This window comes from Macrosteles quadrilineatus, unplaced genomic scaffold (genome assembly GCF_028750875.1).
Source record: "Macrosteles quadrilineatus isolate MER2022 unplaced genomic scaffold, UCM_ALF_1.0 Scaffold_2__2_contigs__length_208266976, whole genome shotgun sequence".
Lineage (NCBI taxonomy): Eukaryota > Metazoa > Arthropoda > Insecta > Hemiptera > Cicadellidae > Macrosteles > Macrosteles quadrilineatus.
Window position 1 is genome coordinate 161,085,393 of NW_026542595.1, and position 26,897 is coordinate 161,112,289.

Genomic DNA, 26,897 nt, shown 5'->3' on the forward strand with positions numbered 1-26,897 from the left:
AGTCACAGTGAAGTCAGGCTATCTAAAGGGTTTAAGACCCTGAAATTAAATTCAGGCATGTGCTTAGGCCTCAAGGTGGCAGCCCCACCATAGTACTAGGTAGCTGTAGGCTGATAACCTGCACTTCCGAAGCCAAATTATCACAGAAACAGAAAGAAAATCAAACTGGACGAAATTGTTGGCTAGGACCTTTGACATGAAACAGGCTACGAGAGTTGGATTTTGGAATGATAGAACTTTGAGAGAGATAGGGAAAATGAGGCAACTGGAGAGAGAAATGGACAACTATAGGTTGGACTTACTTGGAGTCAGCGAATCTAGATGGAGTGATTTTGGTGAAACTCGAACTAGTGGAGGCAAAACTTTCTTGCACTCAGGCCAAGTTGGTGAAGAGGCAGAAAGCCGAAATGGAGTTGGATTATTAATGACTAAAAATGCCCACAATAGTCTAATCAAATGGGAAGGAGTCTCAGATTGGTTTATTTGGGCGAAATTTAAAGGAAAAGTGCAAAATATTACTGTTTTTTTTTTTGTATGCTATGCGCCCACTGAACTAGCAGAACAAGGAAAATAAGTTAAGTAATCTAGCATTTCACAAGAGCTAAGAAAAGCAAACAAGCGGAATGTAAAAATTATTATTAGTGACTTACATGCTAAATCGTAATGTCAGAGGCATATCGTAATGTCAAGAGGTATATGTGCGAGGAGACAAAAGAAGATGGGTTGATGAACTGGTTCAGGAAGCAGAAGAAGCTGCAAGACAAGGAAATAGCAAAAAGCTTTACGACATTACAAGGAAACTGGCAAAGAAAAACTTCGCTAGAAAAAACCCAGCAAGAAGTAGCCTAAGAGTGGTAAAATGCTGACAAACATTAAAGACCAGTTGAATGGATGGCAGGAACACTTCAGCGAACTACTGGATAGAGCACAAACACAGGAAGAGGCTTTGCCACTACCTCGCCCTGTGCAGATGGACCATGGTATAAATCTAGAAATCCTTTCAATTGAAGAAATCAGAGATGCGATCAAAAGCATGAAAAATGGCAAAGCCCCTGGTTTAGACAACATTGCGGTCGAGATCCCAAAAGCTGGTGATGTAACCGCGGACCTACTTCATCTACTACTTCAAGAGATTTGGCAAGAGGAGAGAACTCCAAAGGAATGGAAGGACATAGTTGTCATAATACCAAAGAAAGGGGATGTAACAATCTGTAACAATTGGAGAGGTATTAAGGTAAATTGCCAAATGCTTTGACTCGTCCAAATACCGTGATTCTCCGCTTTAAACGTAAATAATAAGCCGACGACTGAAGGTACAACACATAGCCTAGAGAAACAATAGCTTGTTCTATGTGTCTTTGAGTTTGTTACTCTATGGTTTGGTCGTAGCTGGCGCCAAGCAGTCTGTAACAGTAGCGTCTGAAATCGTGATCAGTTCGAATGTCGCTGAATTCTTAATGTGTTTTGAGCTTCAAGATAGTGATTCAGGTAAGCAAAATAGGATTTAACTCATTACGTATGACAGCTGTGAATAATTTTAGTTTTATTTCGTAGTGTTAGTATTTAGTTCTTATGCATTCATTTAGTTAATTTTTCAATTTAGTAAAGGTTATATGGGCCATTCTTCAGAAAAGGACAGATTTCAATTTTATATTTTTATTTTTTTTATATTTTATTTTTTTAATTTTTTTTAGATATTTTAATGTATGACCTTTTTTAATATTTACCCATTGCAATGGTCACACTAAATAAAAATCTCTTTCCCTGATTTTTAGTATTTAAAAACTAGCATGTCCACGGAAGTGACAATAAGTCCACAGAAGTGACTATCGCAACTGCAAATTTTACAAATAAAGTTCAAAAACCAACATAGATTCTAGCAAATAGGTTAGGAACAATGTTTGCTCTTATTTTGTAGGGAAACTCATAAACTACTGTAAATTAGTGTATTAGGTTTAATTGCCATTTAAAATAATAGGTGTTAAGCGTAGCAACGCGCGCCGGGTAACTGCTAGGTGTCCACAGAAGTGATGTCCACAGAAGTGATGTCCACAGAAGTGATGTCCACAGAAGTGATGATTTAGCATTTTATGCCTATAGAGTCTAGCAAATAGGTTAGGAACAATGTTTGCTCTAGAGAATCACATAAACTACTGTAAATTAGCGTATTAGGTTTAATTGCCATTTAAAATAATAGTTGTTAAGCGCAGCAACGCGCGCCGGGTAACTGCTATTGTTCACAGAAGTGATGATTTAGCATTTATGCCTAACATAGAGTCTAGCAAATAGGTTAGGAACAATGTTTGCTCTTATTTTTGTAGAGAAACACATATAAACTACTGTAAATTAGTGTGTTAGGTTTAATTGACATGTATAATTACCTTTAAAATGTGGTAACAGAAGTGACTATATTAGCTCGACGATCAATTAAAACTCTAGTTTCACATGAAATAAACAACTAATAACTGAACAGAACACAACCAAACTGATTCTATGTTCAAGATGGTTACTTCTTCTCTGTAAAAAAATAGTGAAAGTTGGCCAGTGCTACCTGGTGGATTTTTTGGAACTACATATATGCCTGTCCACAGGAGTGATGCAGGCTTTGGTGACCGAGTTTCTTTGTTTTTTTTTTTTCCTTAAATAGAATAGAAAAAGTAAAATAAACAAAAATTTATTAATATTCAATGTCTAGATAGCCAACAGCAATTGGGTTTAATAATTCTTATTTCAAATTTGTTAGTAAAATCAGCTAATCTTAAGCTAAACCTAGAGGGGTGACTGTCCACAGAAGTGATGTCACCTTCTGTGGACATAAAATGTTCATTAAATTTCATTTAGATTTTTTTCTTCTTTACATTAAGTATAAAAAAAACTTTTACCTACATATTTAACAACAAATTATGTATTTATTATCTTAATTTTTATTTATTATTCCTTGATGACCGTAATCTGTCCTTTTCTGAAGAATCGATTAATATTAGGATAACGTTATTTAGCAGAAATATACTGCATCAATCTAAACTCCGTGACAAATTCACGGAGTTTAACTTTTAACACTTTGATTGTGTTAGAAATAGTTAAATTTACAAAAAAATATAAACAGTGTTGGAGTGAAATCTAAACCTATTATTCATCTTAAAGGTACGTCCACACCGAACGCGCAGAGCTGCGCCGCGCTGCGCAAAACATGTGCGCGCCGAGCGGCGCACTTGGTGTGGACGGCGAACCGCGCAGCTACGCGCACTCGAGAACATCCGCGAACACGATCCGACTGATGGCGGTATTTTGACGAACATCTTTGAAGTTTGTTCGCCTTTGCGCGCTCAGTGTGGACGGGCATTTGCTCAGTTGTTGCTGCGCGTCGTTTCGGCTCGAACTGTCACTACCTGTGTATGATCAAAATGGCTTTTGAATGGAGTCGTGAGTGCATCGAGACTTTGGTGAATGCATATCGAGTTCGAACGGAGTTATGGGACCCAAAAGACAATAACTACCATATTAAAAATAGAAAAAGTGACGCCTGGCGTGAAATTGCCAGTGAGGTGGGTTGTGATCATGGAGAGGCGAAATCAAAAATGACATCCCTGCTCTCATCCTTCCGGCGAGAAAAGGCAAAGGAAAAGAAGACTCAAAATTCCACTGGTTCAGGTGAGTCCGTGCATAATTAATTTTACACTATCTCTAGCCCCGTCGAAACCCGATGGATACAGGTATATTTTTGTCTTTTAGTCAGTACTACTAACATTTCTAAAGAAATAATTATACCTTTTAACAACTTAATAGGCCCACATTATACATCCTTAACTGTACTTAATTGTTAATGTAAAACACGTGATTAAATTAGAAATTTCAGATTCTTTGTAATGAGTACATACATGTAAAAATTTCTTAAAAAACCAAAGAAAGATGGTGGCCATTTAATAATTAATACAACGCATCAACAAAATGTTGATTCTTGCAGACATAATGGGATTTGCCTATAGGCCAGGATGACATAATTCATAGGCGGCCATTTTTTGTGAAATAGTAAATAACAACTAAATATCTTATATGTTTACGCATGGAGGAAATAGCCGCAATACTGACATGACATCGTTTACTTCCAGCACGTGACCAGTTATATGTGAGCACTTGGTTTGCCTACAAGCTATTTGCATTTCTGAAGGAGAAGGATACACCAACCAATACTTTGGATACAGAAAGCGTAAGTATATTTTATGTTTACTAATCTAAATGGATACATGTTTTACAATGCAGTAATATTATCATTTGTAGAATGATGTTTCCACTAATATAGCCTATTGGTGGTGGTGATTTAATATAAGAATAAAAGTAAACAAATATTAATATGTAGGATCTCTGTATAAACCTTTAACAAAATGAAACAGTTTTAAATGAGACAAACACATAGCAAAACACATATATAAATGTCTGCAAATGCAAAAATAGTATTTCAAAGGGTATCTGAGAACAAATTACTTGAAATCGCTTAAATTTACATGGGCTGTTATGGCAGTTCGGCTACTGTTAACATGAGTTCGGCTACATACTGTTAACACACGTCACATGATGCACAATTACAAAACATTAACACATATTTCTTGTACTCTCTAAAAATATCCGGCTTCAAATGCCAAGATGATTCATAGTCTAGAGTAACCCTTGGCTGAAAGGTTTTAGGTTTAGGTTTATGCGTAACTATCTTGCCACGAGACTTGTCCTGTTGTAACAAAGTACTCTGCAAATTCATTGCGAACTGCCTGTGCAACATCAGAACTTTTACGGGCTTTCTTTCTCATACCACGAAGTGCTGGTGCTGTACCAAGGATTTCTTTTCTCCAGTTCCCCTCAATGACAGTGCCATTCGGTAGCTCGTTGTCAAAAGTACCGGGAGGAGTGTAGATGTCCCGGGATGTTTCGCTCCTCCTGAGGAAATTATGCAAAAAAAGAGTTGTAAACACCACATCTCTAACCTTTTCTGGCTCCAACAGCATCGGTTTTCTCAAAACTCTGAATACAGCTGAAAGAATCCCAAAACTATTTTCTGTGACTCGCCGAGCTCGTGATAAACGATAGTTGAAAATCCTCTCTTTGGATCCATTTTGTGAGACCCCAGAGTAGGGTTTCAAAACGTTTTCATGCAGAGCAAACGCTTCATCTGCTAAAAAAACGTAAGGAACACGTTTTTCACGCCCTGGAAGTGCCTTTGGTTGCGGTGCGTTCAAAGTTTTCCCTTCAATCTTTTTCCACAATGCACAGTTTTTGAATATACCGCCATCAGATATACGTCCCTGAGCACCGACGTCAGCAAACATAAAATTGTAGTTAGCATCTACGAGCGCAAACAGAACGATACTGAAGAAAGACTTGTAATTGTAGTACTCGCTTCCGCTATCCCAAGGTGCTTGGATTTCGATATGTTTGCCATCTACTGTTGCCAAACAGTGTGGGAAATTCCACGTTTCTTGAAACTCCTTTTCATACCGCAGCCATTCTTGTTGTGAGCTCGGCAGCTGTAACAAATGACTTTAAGGTGCTATATGCTATATATGCTATATGCTATATGCTGACAGCCGGTATTATAGTCAGTTGTAAGTAAAATAATTGTTATAGCGAAATTGGTTTTAGATCAATTTTCTTTTTCCCCCAGGTTCTTGTCGAACAGTCTGAAAATAATCCTGATGAAGATGAGGAGGAAGAATGTAATCAATCTGAACCTGTTGTACCATCTGGAAATCAAAGCACGGCAACAGCATCGCGTGCTTCAACATCAAGTCAACAAAGATTTGTACCACCGAAACCCAAAATGCGAAGGAGAACGGCCGTTGACGACCCCCGGCTTGCTCAGGCGTACAACCTCATGGATAATGCGACAAAAACACCTCGTGATGAATGTTCAACATTTGGAGAGCATATTGCGACAAAGCTCCGAAAGTTTGATGACCGTAAACGTAATTATTTGATGCACAAGATTAGTACATTGATATACGAGACAGAAATCGAGGTTGACACTGTTTACATACGTTCTCCTATGCAGCACAGCGGTGAATCCAGCGCAAGCCGAATGTCTACCCCTAGTCATTCACCTACACCTCCATTGCAACAAGTATACAATCCACATGCCAACAACCCTTTACAAACATTTATAAATGCCTTTGTGGATAATAATTCAGAACATTTTACTCCTCTGTAATGGCTAGACTTTAAAATGCCAATGAACAATTGTTTATGAAATAGGGTTTGTTACAAGTTATCTTTTGGGGGAATTTTGATATTTTTTATTAATATCCATGCCTTTGGTTTTCATTTTTTTCCTAGTTAAATTTGTTTTTTCAGTAAATAATTTTAAAAATGCTTATGTATTTATCAACAATCATTAAAAGAATAAAATAGAAAATTTAAACATGGTGGTGGCTTTCGATAGTTTCAAGTTTGTTACGTCAACTCGAGCTTAAATCACTACCTATAGGATGGCCCTATATGCATTAAATATACAACTTGTCCCTAAATACATTAAACTGCTCTCCCAAGTTCGAAGTTAGATGTTTCGTTATACTGTATTTGTCTGCTAACATAAGATCATTATGTAGACCTAAGATTATTTTTAGTTTGTTTAATTCACTTTCGTTAGTTTTTTTAAACCATTTTTGAAAATGTTACAAGCATATTAATTATGTTAATTCTAAATCAATCACGTTCCTAAAGTACAGTTTTTTATAAAAGTGTTGTACATTTAAATTTACTGCTTAATAAACTATATTACTTACTTGTATGTAGTCTCTCAGTGCATTATTCAGAGCCCTGCAAACTTCCATCACAATGTATGAAATACTCTGTTTAGACACTTTGAAAAGGTACATCAAGCTTGTGAAAGAGTCTCCAGTTGCTAAAAAGCGAACAGTTATCGCCAGTCTGTCCTTAGCACTTATAGCTTTTCTATAATTAGTATCCCGTCGAGTGATTTCTGGCCCAATCAAATTGAGAAGATACTCAAAATCTTCAGACGACATGCGGCAAAAATTTTCAAACTGCCCACCAAGACGGAGATCATTGAGCATGGATTCCCCTCCATACGATTCCCGACGTCTCAGTATGGGCGTCACCCAATGACGACGTGGTTTTCTCCTTCTTTTTAACCGATCATTATAAATAACAATAAAAACCGAAGCAGCTATTGCAGGGTCCATTTTCTACATCGGTGTGATTGTGTAGCCCGCGCAACACGGATCACAGCCGCGCAACTATGAACATGGCGCTCTGTTCCGCCCAGTTTAGCGCAGTTTCGCGCAGCGCAATATGCTTTGCACAGCGCGGCGCAGCGCGGCGCAGCTCTGCGCGTTCGGTGTGGACGTACCTTAATGTGTTAGCCAAAGTCCGTACGTGAGTTTTCTATTGCATTTTGGTAAAACCGGTCCAAAATAACAATGTTACTGGAACTACATTTTGAAGACTTCATACTAAAATAAGGTTTTAATCACAGCCCTATAATTATATTCCAAGTAGCCTACTTCCCCGCTTTGTACGGACTTAAGTAACCCATAAAAAATATATTTTCCAACAGATTTAACATTTTTACAAGTATTTTTGATCATGTTAAGGTCTTTTAACCATGAATGAATCAACCAATGGTTCTGCTAAACTTCGTGACAAGTTCACGGACGAATTCACAGAGTTTAGATTTAAAAAAAAATGCTTTAATTGTGTTAGAAATAGTTAAATTTACAAATATTAACAGTGTCGGAGTGAAATCTAAACTTATTATTCTTCTTGATGTGTTAGCTAAAAGTCCAAACGCTAGTTTTCTGTTACATTTTGGTAAAAAACTTTCCAAGATAGTAGTTTTACCAAACTAGGCCTACCTGATGTCCGAGGTCTAAACCGTCCGAGTGTCAATCGTCGGAATTCCAATGACTTTAGCTGTTCTGATAGTATACGATGTTGCAGACGCAACACAACTCGCTCTGAATGAACTCCAGTTGTACTGAACTGGGATTTGATTTTGTGTCAACAGAAAAAGGAGATTCTAAGCTTGAATTCAATGTCATATGATCAAACCTACCTTTGCCGTCTGCTCTTTTGTTGTTTTTGAACATATAGCATACACCTACTGATCCTAACGGAAAGGTAGTAGCCTAAGTTAATTTTTATGTTTAAAGATAGTCCATTTGATCTATTTTCATTATACATAGGCCTACTAGAGGACCCATGCTCCTCCGCAGCGTAAAAAAAAATATAAAATCTGAGAAATAATCAAATTTATGATTTTTGATTGAGTAATACATTATCTTGAGCTTAACTGATTTAAACGATCAATAGCTCAAATTAAAAAAGCCTATAATTTACTGATTAGGCCTATTTTGAGTCTAAAACATATAGAAAAACATGAACACTGGAGCTTTTGATTTGTAGGCCTAATAATAGAAAACCCTTATGAAAAATAATTTTTATGTTGGTTATTCACAATGTGTTTGCTTAAAACTCGTCCGATTTGAATAGGCCTAACTAATAGTTTAAAAGAAAGCCGGTATTTTACTGAAGGTTCTTAGACCAAAATATATAGGATTATATAATTATAACTGGTGAAATATGGTACATCTTAAATTGAAGTACCGGTAATCTTAAATTAAAAATCAAATCAAACTAGCCTATGCCATTGCTTGATGTGAAATCTTTCATTCTTTCTTTTTTATGTGGAAACGAACTCGGAAAAGAAAAACCAAATCAACTCCCATAAGAAATACACGGGGCGAAAATTTCGTTTACGTATAAGCCGAGTGGGATAATAGATAAATATATGCCGATGCTTGATGGCAAATCTTTGCGTACATGCCTTCAATTTGAGACCTCAACAACGAAAATCGGTCGGGTAGAAGAGCCAAATGTACGCGGAAAAGAGAAACCAAATTTAACTCCCATAAATAAGTGGATTTTCATTTTACAATTTACTGGTTTCGAGGACATCACCATACACCAATATATGAGTAGGCCTATAGTCTGCGCGCGATAACTTTTCACTTGGGATTTTTGGTGTTCCGTGTGAATTTTGTATCGGCAACGTCGCACCGCCGAGGCGAGCGCCCGCTTCTTGTCACATGTGACAGGTATAGGATGGGGTAGCGAGCCCTGTAGCGTTGCCAAGTTATGCAAGTCCCAGGTGAAAAGTTATCGCGCGCGGAGTATAAGTAATTCATATTTGTATTTTCTTATAGATAATGTCAAGCCACTCTTATACCTACATAATCATTAGTAATGGTTTTCTAGGGTCTTATATGTCTTGTGTATAATTTATGACCGAGGAATACGGCAATGTAAAAAATCAACCGAAAGTGTTTCTGTCCATAAATGAGTTATGGTATTTTATTTTATATGCATAAAAGTATGGCCTATATTTTCTTGTTCCCTAATACATTTGCTACAAAATTGGCTACAGTACCTATTTTGAATTTTTAGTATCGGTAGAGCAAAATAATTTTATTTTGATGAAGTGCAAAGTTACAAATTGAAAAAAATATATATAGGCCTATATATTTTCATTATATTGAGTTTTAGCCTCCTGATCACATTTAAATACTAAATAATGGTGTAAATACCTGCATCTATGTGATCAATGTGTTGCTAAAATGCAACCGGTTTCGTCTCACAAAGGAGTCATCGTCGGGCCAGTACAGATGTCTTCTTGCTTCATTTGAAGGTCGTCAATTTGTAATAAATAAATACATTTAACACGCACACGTACACGAACATAGAAACGAACATTTAAGGTTAAAAACGAAAGATAATACTATAGCGGTAACGGAACACAACGTGATCGGGCGGGGGTTATGTCTAGACTAGACATAACCCCCGCCCGATCACGTCGTAGTAAGTTGTGTGGATTTAATTAGTAGGCTACTCTCCGAATCCTAGCCTACTTGAACAGAGCAAAGAATTTCTTTTATGAACAGAACTTAACCTTCATTCGATTTTTTTCATTCAGCAAGTTTGGTTGGTTAGGTTAGGTTATGACAGTAACTGCCGGACGTGTATCCTCTGCGTTTATCCAAATATTTGCAAAAATAAAAGTTAGGCTATAACTAAGCCATTTTAAATATAGGTACCAGTAAGCATAGCGTTTTAAGTACAAAATGGCCACGGCGGTTCTCGATTATAGGAATGATTTAACGCTGGCGGTGTAAAGGTCAACTTTTTATTTTTTATTTTTTTTTTAAGGGGGAGGAGGGAAAATGCTTTTACGCACACAGGTAGCCAGCCTGTAGTGTGAGACTCCTGAATCTATCACAGACTACTCACTAAAAAACCCCCTCTACTCTGTTGGACACAGACCTGGAATTGTTTGTCACATTACTTCAAGTCAGGCCAACGTGTGACCTAAGCCCTCAGGGCTCTCGCCGTTTTTGGCATTTAGATACTTTATGACCTACACCGCTACCGCATCACGGTCAAGGTCGAGCTTCTTGGCACGAAGAATACCCTGGATGTAATGTCACACACAGGTCCAATTGTCCTCACCCTCCGTCATCATCGGTATGACATTGTCCACTGACAGCAGTCCTACTAACTGTTGACCCTCCAGGCGGGGCCTTTCCCAGCGCTGGCAGTGGAAAAAGGTACTTATGTTCCACGTCATCGGGAATGCCTGGGCAGTATATGCAATCGGGTGACACAGCTTTGCCCATCCTGAACAGGTAGGCCTACGACCGGAAAAAGCCGTGACCCGTCAGAAATTGGGTGAGGTAAAAGTCCACCTCTCCGCACCGCCGATTAACCCAAGGTTGGACTTGCTGTATTAGTCGGGCTGGTCCAGCGTCCCCGAGTCTCCTGTTTCCAGCTCTCCTGCCACAGCAAGTAGGTGTGGGTGCGTTCCTCTGTTCGTGCCTGGTCCTCCCCACGGCGCTGATTAATTGCCTTTCTCTCCGCCGCCAAAAGTTTGACGGGGATGACTCCAGCAACCACCAGGACAGCGGGTTCGGACACTGTTCGGTAGGCGGATGCAACTCTTAGTGCTGCCTGACGCTGCACTCGGGCGAGCCGCATCCTATATAACTCCTTATTGAGAGCGTCTGCCCACACCTCAGCACCGTACAAGAGTACGGACTGGACAGAAGACATTAACAGCCTTCTACGGCTAGACCGAGGACCATGGCATTGGCCATCAACCGGCTAAGAGTGGAGACCACCCTAGCGGCCTTGTCCGCCGTACGGAAGTTCGGATCCCGCCAGCTAAGCTTGCTGACCACCATAAAAGGTACTTGGCAGAACGAACCGTCTGAATTCGACGGCCCCTACCCTCAACGGCATTCTACTAAATATAGGTATTCAGATGGTGTCAATCCGTTTTTTTGTTAATATCACCATCTCAGTTTTGCTCAAAGCAAGCGAGAGACCGTGGTCTGTCATCCATGCGTTTATGGTACGCATAACTCGGTTCAGCTTTAGCTGAGCCAGCTCTACACTACGTGCAGCTATCAAAACTGCAACGTCGTCTGCGTACCCAACCAAAACAGTTTCCTCAGGCATTTCAGACCTCAGGAGGCTGTCATATCATAACACTGCAAACCTTTATTTCAAGAGCTTGGCATCCTGACAGTCTATGGGAACTACGTGTTGAGCTCCCTCCTCTACATAAAAGAGAATTTAGCTGATTTTCAAATAAGAGGGCAGCTTCACGGTCACAATCTGAGAAACAACAACCTGATCTCCATTCCCAGATGCCGCACTTCTAAAGTGAAGGACAGTTTCCCACTACTGGCTTGTAAAATGTTTAATAGACTGCCTGAGAACATTAAGAACCTGGAGCCGAAACTGTTCAAAAAGAAGTTAAAGTCGTGGTGTTGCCAACAAAGCTTTTATTCCTTGGAGGATTACTTCAAAGCCCAGTTAGTATTTTAATATTTTTTATGCCGCCTGACACTCAAGTTAATTAATAATAATTATATGTTGAAGTATTTTTTATTTGTAAGTTTTATGATATTTGTATCATTACTGACGCGACCTATCCAGAAATGGTCAACAGTCAAGAGGATGGTAATTATGGTAACCATACGCACATTCCAGAGGTCTGGGCCGAGTATGGAACCTTGGGCAGCACCGGAAGTGACACTCATCGTCCGTGGGCCCTCTGTAGTTTCATACATGAGGAGGCGGACCCGTAGGTGTAGAGGTTAACTTAGGCCTAATTGAAACAGCAGTTAATAATATTCATTGATTCTTTTCCTTTCAAAATCATGGTTACCTGACATGGTAACCTTTAAGATGTGTACCAGGGGATTAAGCCTTGATAGTTATCACAAAATTAACTAAATTACCCTACCCTAACAAGTGTAAGTAAAGCACGGGTCACACTAGGCTGGCATCAGCGGCGAATTGAAAGAAGCCGCGACTGTCAGCTTAATGTGACCACAAAATTCGCAGCTGACACTGAGCTGACTCAGCCTGGATTGGTGAGCCGGTGATGCTGGTGCCAGCTGCTGATCACCATCGGCTGGCGAACAGCCTAGTGTGACCCGTGCTTTAGGCCTATCTCAGTGGCAGGGAACAATCACAATAAAGATTATAATTTAACTTAGCCTACAGTTTACCGTGTAACTTATATACACTATTTTAAGTCGAAAAATCTTTATGCCTAACTCATCTTACAATAAAAAAAAACAATAAGTATCAGGGTCAGAGGCCTAATAAAATCATCTAAGCTAAGGTTTTATACTTAGTTTAGTTAGGCCAAGGAAAAAAGGTGAGAAAGAAGGCAGAATGCACATTCAAAATGGCCGGCGTACCGGACCGGTATTCGTTGTATTCAATAATAAAAAATTGAAGTATTTTGTACTGCCTCAGATCAATGAGGCTGGCAACCTAACAATTAGCCTAACAGGTTATTTTTTGTCTACACATAAATGAAGGAACTCACCAAGTTTTCAATGAATAATAGAACTAAACTTCCTGGACAATTCACTTGCTGACAATCCCATACATGCACAACAAAACAATACACGGAATTACGAAAATAAGCATTAAAATGTTTAAGATTCCCAACGTCACATTAACTTAATTATACAAAAGCATAAAAGATGCCGCCAATGCTGGACGTAGCTTCATGTACTGATGCTTGCTTACACAATAATTGAACTGATTAACTGATTGAATAATTCATTCGGCTCAGCACGCCATCACACTCACAGTCACACATCGCAGCTTCCAGTCCACTCAGTCCACTCCACTCCACTGACTCCACTTCGTTTTCGTTTAGTTATTTCTTCTACCAGCTCGGTTTGCCGGCATTACGCGAGCGTTTCAGGGCAGGAATTGGACTAGCCTACTGCGCATGCGCAAACCGTAAAATTGAGCTGATCTCAAATGAACGACTCTCACACACTTACTTACTTACTTACTTCTTACTTCTGAAGTCTTCTCCGCAATCGGGTGATTGGGGAATCGTCAAGATTCATCTGTTTGGTTCTCGAAGTGAGTCCCGTTATCTAAGGTGTTGAAAAGTGTGTTCCTCGATATACTCTGCTGTGGTGTAGTAGGGCCTATTGATTAAATATTGTTTAAGCTTGTAAATAAATGTGTTGTGTTTGTCAATGGCTTTTATAGAGTTCGGCAGTAAATTATAGAGATATGAACCAGTGTACAGTGGGGAGTTGCTGAATTTTGTGAGTGTGTGTTGTGGAAGATCAATGTTTGCCCTATTTCGTGTATTGTAGTTGTGTTTATCTTGTCTGAGACCAGGCGAGGAATTTATGGCCAGGATGATGGTTTCCAGAATATGAAGTGAAATAACGGTGAGGATTTTATTTTGGACAAAGAAGGGTTTGCAGTGTTCCTGATAATCCAGCCGCAGTATAGTTCTGATGGTTTCCTTTTGAAGGATAAGGACTTTGTCAATCTTGTTAATAGCTGCTGATCCCCACGCCGCTATTCCATATCTCAGGTGTGATGAGAACAGGGAGTGATAGGCCACCCACGCTGTTTCTTCATTTGTAATATTTCTGATTCGCCTAATTACAAACTGCGCAGACGTCAGTTTTTTACAGAGATAATCAATGTGGTCACTCCAGTTTAGGTTTTTATCAATGAATACACCGAGGAATTTTGTCGAGTTTGAGTTTGTTATGGTCGAGACTGGATCTGTATCAATTCCTGTGCCATGTCTATTGCTGGGCATGAAGGTTATATGTACTGTCTTTGTTTTGTTGATGGTTAGGCTCAATCTGTCACAGATTTCGGTGGCTTTGTCCAAGGTTGAATTTATTGTGTTACTATTGTCAGTTTTGGGTTGGATGGGGGTGAGAATGGTAGTGTCATCGGCGAATAGAATACATTTCTGTTCAGGGTTTAAGGAGTCTGGAAAACTGTTGATATATATTATGAAGAATAGTGGACCGAGTATCGAGCCCTGTGGGATGCCTATTGTACTTCTTCTGAGGGAGGATTGTACACTAACTATCGAGCTGAAGCGTTGGTGATCTATTTCAACATATTGGTATCTGTCTGTAAAGTAGCTGTGTATCCATTCTAGAACTTTGTCTTTAATTCCAAAGGTTTTTAATTTGTTGAAGAGGATTTCCCAATTTAGATTATCGAAAGCTTTCTGTAAGTCCAAAAACACTCCTGAAACATGGTTTTTACTTTCCCAGAGTGTTGTTATATGTTCACATAGTTTAGCTATGGCCGTATTTGTACTGAGCCCCTTTCTGAAGCCATGTTGACTAGTAGAAAGAAGTTTATTTGTTTCTAGGTGGTTTATTAACTGGTTGTAGACAGTTCGTTCCAGGAGTTTTGATATTGTTGGTAGGTTGGAGATTGGTCTATAGTTACTTGGATCTTGTTTGCTTCCTTTCTTATGTACTGGGTGGATTTTTGAAATTTTTAGGTTTTTGGGAATTTTGGACTGCTCTAAAGATGTGTTGATAAGATGATGAAGAGGGGGCATTATTTGTTCTTTGCAGTGTTTAATAATTTTTCCAGTTATTCCGTCAAATCCTGATGAGTTATTGTTTTTTATGTTGCTAAAAAGCTTTTTCAGATCATCCACAGTGATAGGGTTGAAGATGTTGAGTGATGTTTCATTGGCGTCTGAATTTTGTAGGTCAGAATCCGCAGTGTGGTTTTGGGGTGGGGGGGTTCCAATGGGTGTTGCAAAAAATTTGTTGAAAATATTGCTAACATGATAGGCATCTGTGACTGGTTCATTGTTTTGGATTAGGCTAATGTTGCTTTGTTTTCTTGCTTTTTTATTTCTTTCTCTATTGACTGTATTCCAGAGCTCTTTATTTTTATTGTCTGCTTGCTGAATTTTAGCTGTGGTGTGAAATTTTCTTTTATTCTTGACATCTTGGTCGTAAGTTTGTTTGATTCTCAGATAGGTATTTTTGTCATCTTCAGAGTTCGTTAGGTAATATTTGTTTTGTGCTTCATTGAGCGAAGCCTTTAGCGAAAGTGTTGTGTTGTCCCAGAAAATTGGAGTTTTGGTGTTTATTATTCTAGTTGATACTCTGGGCATAGCCTGTTCAATGTTTAGTTTCATTATACTCAAGAAATTGTTGTATTTGTCATCGATGTCCAGAGGCTCGTAAACTGATGTCCAGTCGGCATGGTGAAGTTGGGACTTTAGTTGGTCTAAATTTGATTTGGAAAAATTCCTGAGATATTTATAGGTTGCCTTTTGGTCTTTAGTCCTGATGAATATTGTGCATAAAAGAAGATGGTGATCTGAGATTGTGTTTTTGTGTGCGGTAACTTCTAATTCTTCATCCAGGAAGTTGGTGTAACATCCATCTATGCTTGTAGTGCTAGTTGGGGTTTGTCTTGTTATTGGGATAAAATAAGCGTGGCAGCCATGTTTTCTGAGAGTGTTATTTAAATTTATGGTACTCTGTTCTTCAGGTTTTAAAATGTTAAAGTTTGCATCACCAAGTATTAGTATTTTAGTCGAATTTGACGAGAATCTTTGCAGGCATGTCTCTAGTTTATTTAAGAATTCGGATTCTGTTTGATGGTCAGGGGTACGGTATGTTCCAATAAGTATAAAATTGCAGGTCTTATGTTTTATCCTTAGGACTGTTGTTTCAAAGCTCATTTCTGCTGGTTCCTGATGTTCTTCCAATTTTATCTCTTCAACGCTTAGGGTAGTGCTGTTTTTAATAAAAATTGCAATGCCTCCCCACATACGGGTGGTTCGGCAGAAGTATGACGCCAGGCTGAATCCTTCAATATTTATGAGTTGTAGTTCATCTTCTTTATGGCCATGTTCCGATAGGATTAAAATGTCTGGGTTGTATTTGTTGATTTCAATAAGAAGACGGTCAACTTTGTTTTGAAGGCCACGTTGGGTGTTGAGGTGAAGTATTAATAAGTTTTTGTCTTGTCCGGGTTTAATTGTTGTCTGGGGGGCTGTGCTGGGGTGTTTCGGGGAGTCTGATGGTGTTGCTATGTTTTCTTGGGGGGAGAGGCTGTGTTGGAGTTTGGGGGGGCAGTAGTGATTAGGAGGGGGGCTGAACCACTCTCACAGATGTCTTCATTGAGTTTCAGTGCCTCCAGGATCCGTTTTGTCACTATGCTGGTGCCTTCTGAATTCAGATGAATACCATCCCAGTTTAGATGTTGTTTTCCCAATATATCTCTGTTGTCCACAAATTCTACCTTTAAGTTGGTGCACATGAAGGCTAATGCTTTGTTTGTCTCTTCAATAAATCTTTCATTGCAGTCTTCACGATACGGAATTGAGGTAATGTAGAATTCAGTCTCAGTGTGTCGTTTTTTGATGGCTTCCACTGTCAGCCAGAGCGGGCGCATTACGTGATTTGGAGTTTTCGAGGAGGATATGTTATTTGAGCCTTCAATATGTCACAATTGAAGCAAAAGAGTTGTTTCCTGTTCTGTCGTTCTGAATTCTGAATTCTGAATAGAGAATTCAGAATACAATTCTTATATTGGTAAGAAACCTTGTACCATTGTCTTATTTTAGTTTTTATTTTTTTAGCTATAGTTGACTGACGTTTTCCAGCAATGTAACCACATTTTATGGAAATAAAAATTCTTGATTCTTGATTCTTGATTCTGTCATCTGTCTGCCCTGCCCCTGCCGTGCCTCAGCGATTGTAGTTTTCAAAGTCTTAAAGCTGTGTTTTTTTTTTTTTTTTTTTTTTATAATTTGAGGTTTTAGAAATATGTTTTATCTATGGTTTTATCGATGTATCGTATGTTTTGAAGTCGGATTTAAGTGTATACAAGAGTGTTTATTGTTATGCGTTCTACCGTGCCATCCCCGTGCACCCTTTGTAAGTTAAAAGTTAGTTTTAATACAAATACTGTTGGCCTAGTCTTTAAAAGTGTTTGTTGTGTTTTGTTCTAAGTGTTGACCAAATAAAACAAGGATAAAACAAGGAAACTTTATTTTTAGTAATACGAAACTAGTGACGGGTAATACAAACCAAGTAACATAGAATCCTCGCCCGAACGTACGGCCGCGGCGAATGAGTTGAAGGGGGCCCCGCGCTTGGGGCAAAAATACAATAAATATGAAAACTCTTGTCCCAACGTAGAACGTAATTTTTGTTGTGTTAAATGGAGATTCACTGGAGTTCAAATACTTAAAAAATAAAAACATTGCTCCGTTTATGTTTTATTAAATGTTATTCTTTTCTTTTACCTCTAAGTATATACCAATCAGGATTTTAAGGGGTAGAAGTATATTATCCGTTCAATGTAAAGTAGTAATTATTTAAGTTATGCGTCGAAATGTTGACCTCCAATTTAGTCTTTGGAGTCAAAATCATACTGCGCCAGTAAGATTTTTTAAATCTATATAGACACTTTAAAACAACTAGAGTCGTCTTATGTTAACAAAAAGTTACATTTATTGGGAGTGGGCGAGCGTTGTCTACTGAAATCGTAAACAAGCGATAAGCAGAAGCAGCTGCAACAATCAATGATAATGAGCTGATAAGGGATCCTGTCTAGTCCTGTCTGTCTCACGCACGCGCATACACATACATAAAATGCCTTATCGCCTATCCAAAACAATTTAAATCACTTTACTCCCAAAGTTTGTCCTTTGAGACTGACTAGTGGTCACGTCAAGTTGGTTGAAATTGTCTTACTTTTGAGTTATTTTATTGTAATTCTGCAAACTAACAGTACACAAACAAAGCTGAAGTGAGTAATGTTGTATTCAATGCTATGTTTGTGTTGTATTAATCGATATTGGATCCATTTAGACTTCTTTCAGTTACTTATATAAATATATTTGCTTGTGAGTGTTTATTAGACATTGCAAGATTTTGCTCGTCAATAAAAAACTCAAACTTGAAAGTCCTCAATGGTACTTTTCATGCTAGGACTTTAACATATTATTATAAAAACGAGAATGTCATAGGGGTTACCTCCCGCTATCTACGCGTCCCGCCATCTCCGTGTACCGCTACCTCCGAATTTCAGAGTGACCCCTATAATCCTCGGTTACTTCCTGCGTTAAGACTTTCCGTCCAAACCTAACCTATCCTAACTTAACTTTAAAACCTGACCTAACCTAACCTAACCCACGGGTTAAATTTTCATTAAATCTTCCATCCACGGCCTTCGCAGCCGTGAATGCAATGACAGCTATCAGCGCAGGCAGTGACGGGATTATAAGGGTCACTCAAGAATTCGGAGGTGGCGGGACAGATTTGGGTTCGGAGATGGCGGAACGCGGAGATAGTGGGAGCACACGGTCATAGGTACCAAAACCATTATGAAAAAAAAAATAATCACACCTATATTGTAGTAATATTGAAAAATCATACAAATCGACGGCAATAATCGATAATTTAAATACGTAATAAACAAAAATATATCAATGCTTCTATTCCAAATATATTATGGTAGCCTACCATGCTACCATACCAAATATGCCGTCACTGGTACTACAAAGCAATTGAAACATTTGGTCAGAGTTTGTTTAAATAGTGAATGCAAGAGATTAGGTTTCAAACATTTTTATTTTTTGTGTATAAAATTAAAAGATGCTGTATATAAAAATATGTTAAAATAGTTATGTTTTAAGAACGATTTTTGATATAGAACTTATTGCTTATTTGGCCCTAAATTGCTCCCCAATCCCCCCGGAGGCCCCCCACACGGAAATCCTAGGGCCCCATTGGAAAATTTGCCCGGGGCCCCTGAAGTCTTAAGTCCGGCCCTGAGGATACAGTTTCTTAACTGGGCTACACTAATATCGATTGAAACTATCGATTCGATTAGTAAACTGCGATTTTTTCACCATCAACAAGTTTGGTGAGTTAAGTTAGGTTAGGTTATGATAGATTAATTTTATAATAGACATTATATTTTAAAATATCGATTATTAATTAATATTTCAATCAATTCGGTAGTTCCAATCGATATTAGCGTAGCCCAGTTAAGAAACTGTTGTACCCCTGTAGGGTCACACAGTTAGGACATGGTTAGGACTACCGACATTTCCCATAAACATTGCAAAAGGACGAATCTTATAATTATATAAGAACTGTCTAGGCTGTGTGGTAAACGGCACTTACAAAATAAGTTACCAAGCGGTGTAACTTTCATATTAGAAACCCTTGGGTGAGTTGTATAAAGGCCTAATCTTTAGGTTGACACATTTAAACCTATAGCCTGTAAACTATTAACTGTTTGGAAAAAAGTCTATGCCGTAGACTAAATATGCTCCTTAAATGTGCCAATTAAATGTGTAGGCTAACTAACTAACATTTAAATAACTTAGGCCTTGGATAGGCTTTGCATTACCCTGGCGTAGGGCAAGGCTAGGTTCCGCTATCGATAGACAGGCCTACACTATAGTACCCTATTAGGTTACTATATTATATTGGGTCTCTCACTCTTTGGCAGTTTCCTGTTAAAGGGAACATTCATTTTTATCGATGATTTCTTTTCGATATAAGCTTATCAATATTTTTGTTTTACTTCACGATTCATAACTTATTCCTTCTGTTATCTTCAAACACATTTAAGTTATCTACTAATTTAGAAGTAGGCTGAACCTTGTTTAGGCAAACATTTAATAGCCTATTTTATTGGATTATAAAATCAAACTAAGCTAATCTAACCTAAGTTATAACATAACTAACCAAACTTGCTGTATAGGCTATGTTACCGTTTCAAAATTCCGTTTAATAACAGAAAAGGAATGGGGAATGGCTGTTTAACGGACAGAAAAATAAAATTTTGATATTCAAAAAGAAATTATCTATAATAAATGTTCCCTTTAACAGGAAAGTACCCATTCTTTACATTATACCATAGACAAAAAGAATTAAATATAGACCGTCAGCTGTGCTGCGGTTACCATAGGTTCTGGCGCACACCGCTTGGAGCACCACGGTAGTTACGGCGTACGCGCTACGTAAACTACAGCGGTGTGCGCCTATGGAACCTATGGTAACCATGGCAACCGCAGCACGGCTGGTAGTCTATATATAATTCTTTTTGTCTATGATTATACTTGCTACTCATACACACATATAGTCTCTAACTTAATAAGAATACTGTAACCTTTTGAAAGAGGCATTTCCTCGCGCTGTTGTAATAGTCAGAATATTAAAACATCGTTTGTTTAATTTAAATAGCGGTTTGTTTGAAATTATTTAGAGTAACATGGCCATGATAAACATGCTATTTGAAACTCCAATGACAGGAAAATATACGTTAAGTTATTTGTAGCGGCCAAAAACTGTTGCCCGTTACCTACTTTTAGGAATAAACAATCTGTCCTCTACTTAGTGATGTATAGCCTAAATCATTATACAGGTTGTTATGGTCATATTATTATAAAGATCAAAATAACTAGGCCTACAATTTATTCTTTAGTCAAGGTAATTTTGATGAAACAAATAACAATACATTTACAGTCTTCATTTTATCATAGAATGTTTTACTATAAACAATGTAGGCTATTAAGAACTGCAGTAAAGTCCTTTAAAGAACCTGCAATATCAGTAGGCCTACCTTCAATACCTTCAATATATATTGGGTGAAATATCAGTTTGTTATACAAATAGTACTTTATATTATTCCCTGCGATATAAATTCCGATTTTTGTTTTGAGTATTAAAGGTACTGTATCGTGATATGAATATTTAAAGCCATAGATTCTTTTCAAATAGACTTTCACACTGTGCTGTGGTGGTTAAACAAGGTTAGTTCAGTTTGGTTTAGTTTATGTTAATAAAAACCAGGTAACACATAAATAAATACAAATTGTTCCAATAGCATCATCATTGGGTTGGGTTAGTGTTGTACAGTTTTCTATCAAAACTGATTGTCAAAAGCGCCAAATTATACCTAGTCGTGTCTTTTCATGAGTAACTTAGCTTATAGAAAAAAGCTAAACGTTTTGTTAATGATACCTTGTTTGTTTATAAACTATAGGCCTAGGCTACCACTTTCAAAAGAACCTGCGCAGAACCATGGCTGTCTCGCGCATGTAGGGGTGAAGGGTGATGGTGGGGAAGGGCCTTTAGCAGTGGTGGGGATAAGTCGTTGGGGCGAGGTGTCTTTCCCCACCACTCTGACTCTCCTGCGCTGTCCTGCATGCACGACTCATACAGGTGCGTGGTTTTTTTCTATGTGGTAGGCCTATAAGCTAACATAACCTAAACGCCGCAATGGTCTGTAAAAGATTGGCGGGTGGTCCTTTTTTTAAAAACACCCAGGCTAAAAGATTAATAAGCAGGCCTATTAATTTATAGAAACTGAAAATTTGATAGGATAGTATAATACATTAAAGTTTCTCTGCAGAACTTTACCCCATAACATTGCTGTTGCAGTGCAATGTAATTTTCAGAATCAGTCTCCTTCGCTTTGTATTTAGGCTAAGTAAAATTGATTTTCCTTGCTGCATATTAGGGAACATTATTACTATGTTTAATAGCCATGTTAAGGTACAGTAGACTCCTTCTTATTCGGACACCTTTTAACCTGACATCGGTTAAACCAGACAACACTCGGTGGAAATTACATCTCTTAAGGCCTATTTTGCTTGGAGCGACTGTAGCGATAGTCGCACAGCGATTATCGCTCAGCTACTATAGCTGACAAGGCGGCCGTTTTGCTTAGAGCGATTGATTTTCGGTCGCACAGCGATTTTTCATAGTTAGTTAAATATCAGCACTCACAATGGTGAAGTCATGAGTGCGAATTGCAAGTCATTAAAGCGTCTCCTCGGTGAGGATTTAGGAGACGAGGCTCCACTCGACCCTAGTGGAAGTATCAATGGACGATCAATTGAAAATACATAGTGATACGTAGGATTAGGGACGGATACGTATCACTAGAGGTCACTAGATAGGACATAAATAGAAAACTGTAGTGATATCAATGAAAAAATATATTTATATAAATAAAAAAATAGTGATATCAATAAGAGTACATGAATGTCGGAAAATAAAACCTGGAGTCTAAATTTAAAAAAAAAAATCATACAAAAACTGACACAGTATTAACGCCCACACTACGTAAATAACACATAACAACTTGGAACAGTCAAGCATTTTATATTTAATAAATTTGAATAGACGTAAATTACCTTAACAAATTTAAACAAGTCGCCTGTTTCTACTAAAATTTAATTTAGAAAATGAAATTAATGTGTAATGAAATATAACCAAAACAGTAGAATCGTAACGGCACATGAATAGAAAAATTAATGTGAACAAAAAAGTAAATTATGGCTAATTTAACCCCTATTATGTGCCTACTGAGTGAACTGTACTGTTTTGAAGTTCTGCGCATCAGTCGCGGCGCGATTATCGCTCAGACTGGTCCCCGGGGCAGTGGTCCGCGACTCTTGCGATAGTCGCTCCAAGCAAAACAGGACAACGCAAACTCCGTCAGAGCAGTGCCCGGCTACTATCGCAGAGCGATTATCGCCATGCGACTATCGCTGCAATGGCTCCAAGCAAAATAGGCCTTTAACCGGGCAATTTTTATCAGCACATCGGTTTAACCGAACTAGGTCGGCAGGAAGTGGGAGGTAAGCGTTACTGAAACGACTGTTCTTGTGTTAAGGATATGAGAACAGTGATTATGCTCTACTACATTATGGTCAAATACTGTATATACAGTATGCATTACTCACTCAGTAATAGTCAGTTTAACGAGAAAACCCATTATCCGGACTGACCTCGGTCCCGAGAGTCTGGATAAGAGGGAATCTATTGTACTGTACATTTTACTATGTTATAGTGACACGAATAAAAAAATAACAGCCAAAACTTCATGCAATAACCCCATAGTACCACATACAATATGTTTACTAGTGTGAACTACGCTTTGGCTTCACATTGAATGTGTTGCCCATGTTTATTAAATTAACCTAAAACAGAGTTTTTTTGTTACAGAGTCATTGATTGAGGTACTGGTGAACTGATTGAAGACTTAAAAATGTTTTGTTATTAGTGTGAGGTGTGATGGTACGGACAGTTGTGATAAATTACCACTGTTTAAGATTTACTTTATATGTTTTAAAATAAATGTTCTACATAAACTATTAAAATTGAATGATCATTTACAATGCCATTATTTCCAGCTGTAATAATTTTTTTTACCTAACCCGCCATGTTAAACTTCCCTATCCCAAGCGTGATGTATATAACTTCGTTACTTCTCGAGTGATGTAAAGTTGAAAAAACTCACTCGGTGATGTAATGAAACCCATTTAAATAACATTGAGTGCTTAACTTAAAAAATATACAGCTCTATGGAGCCAACAACGTTCAACGCTAGAAATCAGCTGTGCGCTTGAATTTTATTGTTATGTTTTGAAGAATTTTCTTAACCTAGCTTTTGTTTGTAAATGAACGTAACTGTTAGGCCCCGGGTACGATATGAGCGGCGAGCGGCGAGCGGTGAGCGGCGAGCGGCATGAGCGGCGCCGCTCTGACATCGGGTCTCATTTAGTTGCGTGTAAATTTGTTGAGGGTGGCCACGATACGTCTGAGCGGCGAGCGGCGGTGAGCGGCACCGCTCAGCGCCGCTCATGGTTCCAAGTCAAAACCGATTTTCGCGAAAACGCCGCTCGCCGCTCAGGTGAGTCATGCTTCAGTTCGGCCTAAAATGACAGGGAAACAGCAGCAAACATGCGATACGAGTCGATACGTGAGGTGCAGTTCAGGTAATGTTTGTGGAATGACCATCAAGGAAGTTTTAAAACACTTCAGTCACCAGAAAAGTATGGGAAAAAATTAGGGTTAAGGTTTTTTCTAAAAACTAAGTTTTTCTTTAAAGGCAAACAATTGACAGATAGCAACAAAAGTTGCATGCAGGTAAGCATAGTTTACAATTTTATACTAAACTAACTCATAAAACTTGGGAAACTTGATGAGCGTTATAAATGTGCCGCTTGTATCGTAGCCACCACCGCCGCTCACGTGCCGCTCAGATTGCCGCTCGCCGCTTGCCGCTCACCGCTCGCCGCTCGTATCGTACCCGAGGCCTTAGAAGATGAGTGAAATGGATAATGAAAAATATTGTTCGTAACCTCCTGGTCGGGTCAGGTAAAATCTTGTACGTTACACGTTACGCAAGAGCGTGTTTACATCACTTCGGTAAATTATGCAACTCGCTTCCGCTCGTTGCACAACATTGACCTGCGTGATGTAAAAACGCTCTTACTACACTTGTAAGGTAAATAGCTATTATACTTCTTTTAATTATGTTTTACTTTGTTTCTAAACATAAGCTCTGATGTAGTCAATATATAATATGCATAATATGCACTTTCAAAAATATAGAATAGTAAACACAACAGCTTTTTATATACCATTGTTATTATTTATTGGTGTTTTTGTATTGCAATCGTTAAGTTGCATGCGTAGTTGCAGATGCATTGGTCTGTTTAAATGTATAAAGGAACTAAAATAAAATCTGAAAATTCCAGACTAACATAAAGATTATTCAAACAAAGGAGGTTGAAGTATGTAAAAAATTCCAAAAACTCTTATTTTGAATTTGGTAAGTTTAATTTGATACCAAATATCGTTGACCTTATTTCCTATATTTTCTCTGGATGGTATTTCAATTTATTTTTAGTTGCAATGATTCTGCTCCACTCAAATTCCAGGGCATGGACTGCAATCAATATCTGCCAACATCAAATTTGAGAAAATCTAAATTTTTTTTAACTTACTTGTATATACCGTATAACATTTAAATACAACATGAAAAATAATAGGATTTCCTGGAATTTTTCTAAAATGTTTGAGATCATTCTCAACATCCCAGGCAATTTCCTTGAATATACTCAGATCATTCATAGAAAATATTCTAAGAAAATTTTTATATAGCCTAGAAATCTGGAGAACATTCTCAGAATATTCTGGAAAAGTACTCTGGAATATTCATGGTATATTCTGAACATATTAAGTTTAAATTATTAATTTTGTCAAGTATCACAAAATAACTTGAAAAATACAAAAAACAATGTTTTTAGGGTAAAAAATGGGAAAACTCAATTTTTAGTCCATTCCCATTAGTTAGTATTAAAGTACCGAATAGGTACTTAAAATGCAACGGATGATGGGGGTGACAGAGATGACTGGCTCAAGTCGTCAATCGTCACGGAGGTAGCTAACAGCAGAACTGAAACTGAACTGAACTAGTAAGTTATGACTCGTGAGTCGACTCGTTGAAGACCAAATACAACTGAATTGGTTCTTTCTGGCGCATGCGCAGTAGGCTAGTCCAATTCCTGCCCTGAAACGCTCGCGGCATTACATCTTCAATTTCAACGAAATCGGCCAGGCTTTGGCTGTCGTTGCAGAGGTTGCATAGCAAACAATAATGCAAATTTCTTTGCCCAAGATGAGATGCCATAGAAATAGTAAAGTAATGAGCTAATAAAATACTATAACAAATGTATGGACAATATGCTAAATTCTTATTTAAATTATTCAGTTATTAATAACCACAGCATTCATAAGCAAATAAAGAAATCTAATTACATGTAAATAAAGAGATCGCATTCAAACATATTATTTTGCATTTAAATTTTAAAATTCCCCCCTTTTTGCGGACAAAGATCTTCAAACCTTTCGTCCCCGATCAAACTCTTTCTTGATTCTTGTCAGGCCTACCCAAAACATATTCCTGGAGCCACCCCTGCAATCAGCATTGAGTGATTTCCAACCGGTAACACAATGGCTCTGAAATGTGACAACATAGTAATTTAGACAGAGTGTCCCGGTACTTTTTCTACCAAAATTGTAGAGCATTGTTCCTGAGTAAGAGACATATCTAAATACCGTATTTAATTTTCAGGAATATATGTAAATAAAACAAGTTTAGTTTTGGCTCATTCACACAAGCTCACTTAACCAAAGCTGTTTTAAATTTGTAGTGGGTTCCAAACTCCAAGTTTGTCATACCAATTCAGAAATATGTAAAAACCAAGTTTAGTCCAAGCTCACGTGCTGTCTGGGGAAGTATTACTATCAATTATCAATTAATTATAAATCAATTAAACACACAGCCACCATTTTTTCGCCTATTAATTTTTTTATAAAGAATGGTTATAAAGAAATGGAAACTCGTGCACAAAGATTTATGACAAAACTAGGTAAAGCTACCAAAACGTTATGACAATTTTTCAAATTCATAAAACAAAATGGTGGCTATTTAAAATGTTGTTTCTTAAATAACTTAAAACCCGTTGATTTCACAAATATTTTACTAGAGTAACTTTTTAAGGCAATCCATACATAAATCCCAAAGTAGTTAGTTCCCTACCCATGAAATTTTGAGAAAACTAAAAGTCACACCCCATAAATCATATACTTAAAATGAGCATAAACAATACTTTAAATATATCAAACTGTACACCATGCCTAACCTTAACTACGATTCAAGAACATTTTACATTA

The 26,897-nt window shown here is 37.9% G+C and overlaps 3 protein-coding genes and 1 long non-coding RNA gene across 5 annotated transcripts in view; 2 read left to right on the forward strand and 2 right to left on the reverse strand.

Annotated features, from left to right (window-relative positions):
* Positions 1 to 13,134, reverse strand: part of LOC128988068 (uncharacterized) — a 112,909-nt gene extending 99,775 nt beyond the window's left edge. Inside the window, exon 1 of one of the 2 annotated variants that reach the window (XM_054409256.1) lies at positions 12,908 to 13,134. The gene's annotated coding sequence lies outside the window, so the exon portion shown is untranslated. The remainder of the gene's footprint in view (positions 1 to 12,907) is intronic. The other variant, XM_054409261.1, reaches the window with a different exon arrangement.
* On the forward strand, positions 197 to 849 carry LOC128985081 (craniofacial development protein 2-like). The gene is made up of 2 exons (XM_054404460.1): positions 197 to 386; positions 671 to 849. Exons 1-2 carry the CDS (start codon positions 197 to 199, stop codon positions 847 to 849), a joined length of 369 nt encoding a protein of 122 aa, XP_054260435.1.
* LOC128985082 (uncharacterized) lies at positions 4,692 to 7,013 on the reverse strand. Its single transcript, XM_054404461.1, has 2 exons — positions 6,771 to 7,013; positions 4,692 to 5,516 (listed from the first exon to the last, which is right to left on the reverse strand). Exons 1-2 carry the CDS (start codon positions 7,011 to 7,013, stop codon positions 4,692 to 4,694), a joined length of 1,068 nt encoding a protein of 355 aa, XP_054260436.1.
* A 4,012-nt stretch (positions 13,135 to 17,146) lies between the features above and the next one.
* Positions 17,147 to 23,520, forward strand: LOC128987781 (uncharacterized). The gene is made up of 3 exons (XR_008490283.1): positions 17,147 to 17,279; positions 21,409 to 21,587; positions 23,379 to 23,520. It is a non-coding gene; the product is annotated as an uncharacterized LOC128987781 (long non-coding RNA).
* The last annotated feature ends 3,377 nt before the right edge of the window (positions 23,521 to 26,897 follow it).

What these genes read in the sequence shown, in the direction of transcription:
- LOC128985081 (XM_054404460.1), top strand. Translation starts at nt 197, where the DNA reads ATGAAACAGGCTACGAGAGTTGGATTTTGGAATGATAGAACTTTGAGA. An exon ending in CTTGCACTCAGGCCAAGTTG is followed by an intron (nt 387 to 670) that starts GTGAAGAGGCAG and finishes TCGTAATGTCAG; the next exon opens with AGGCATATCGTAATGTCAAG.
- LOC128985082 (XM_054404461.1), bottom strand. Translation starts at nt 7,013, where the DNA reads ATGTCGTCTGAAGATTTTGAGTATCTTCTCAATTTGATTGGGCCAGAA. An exon ending in CACTGAGAGACTACATACAA is followed by an intron (nt 5,517 to 6,770) that starts GTAAGTAATATA and finishes CATTTGTTACAG; the next exon opens with CTGCCGAGCTCACAACAAGA.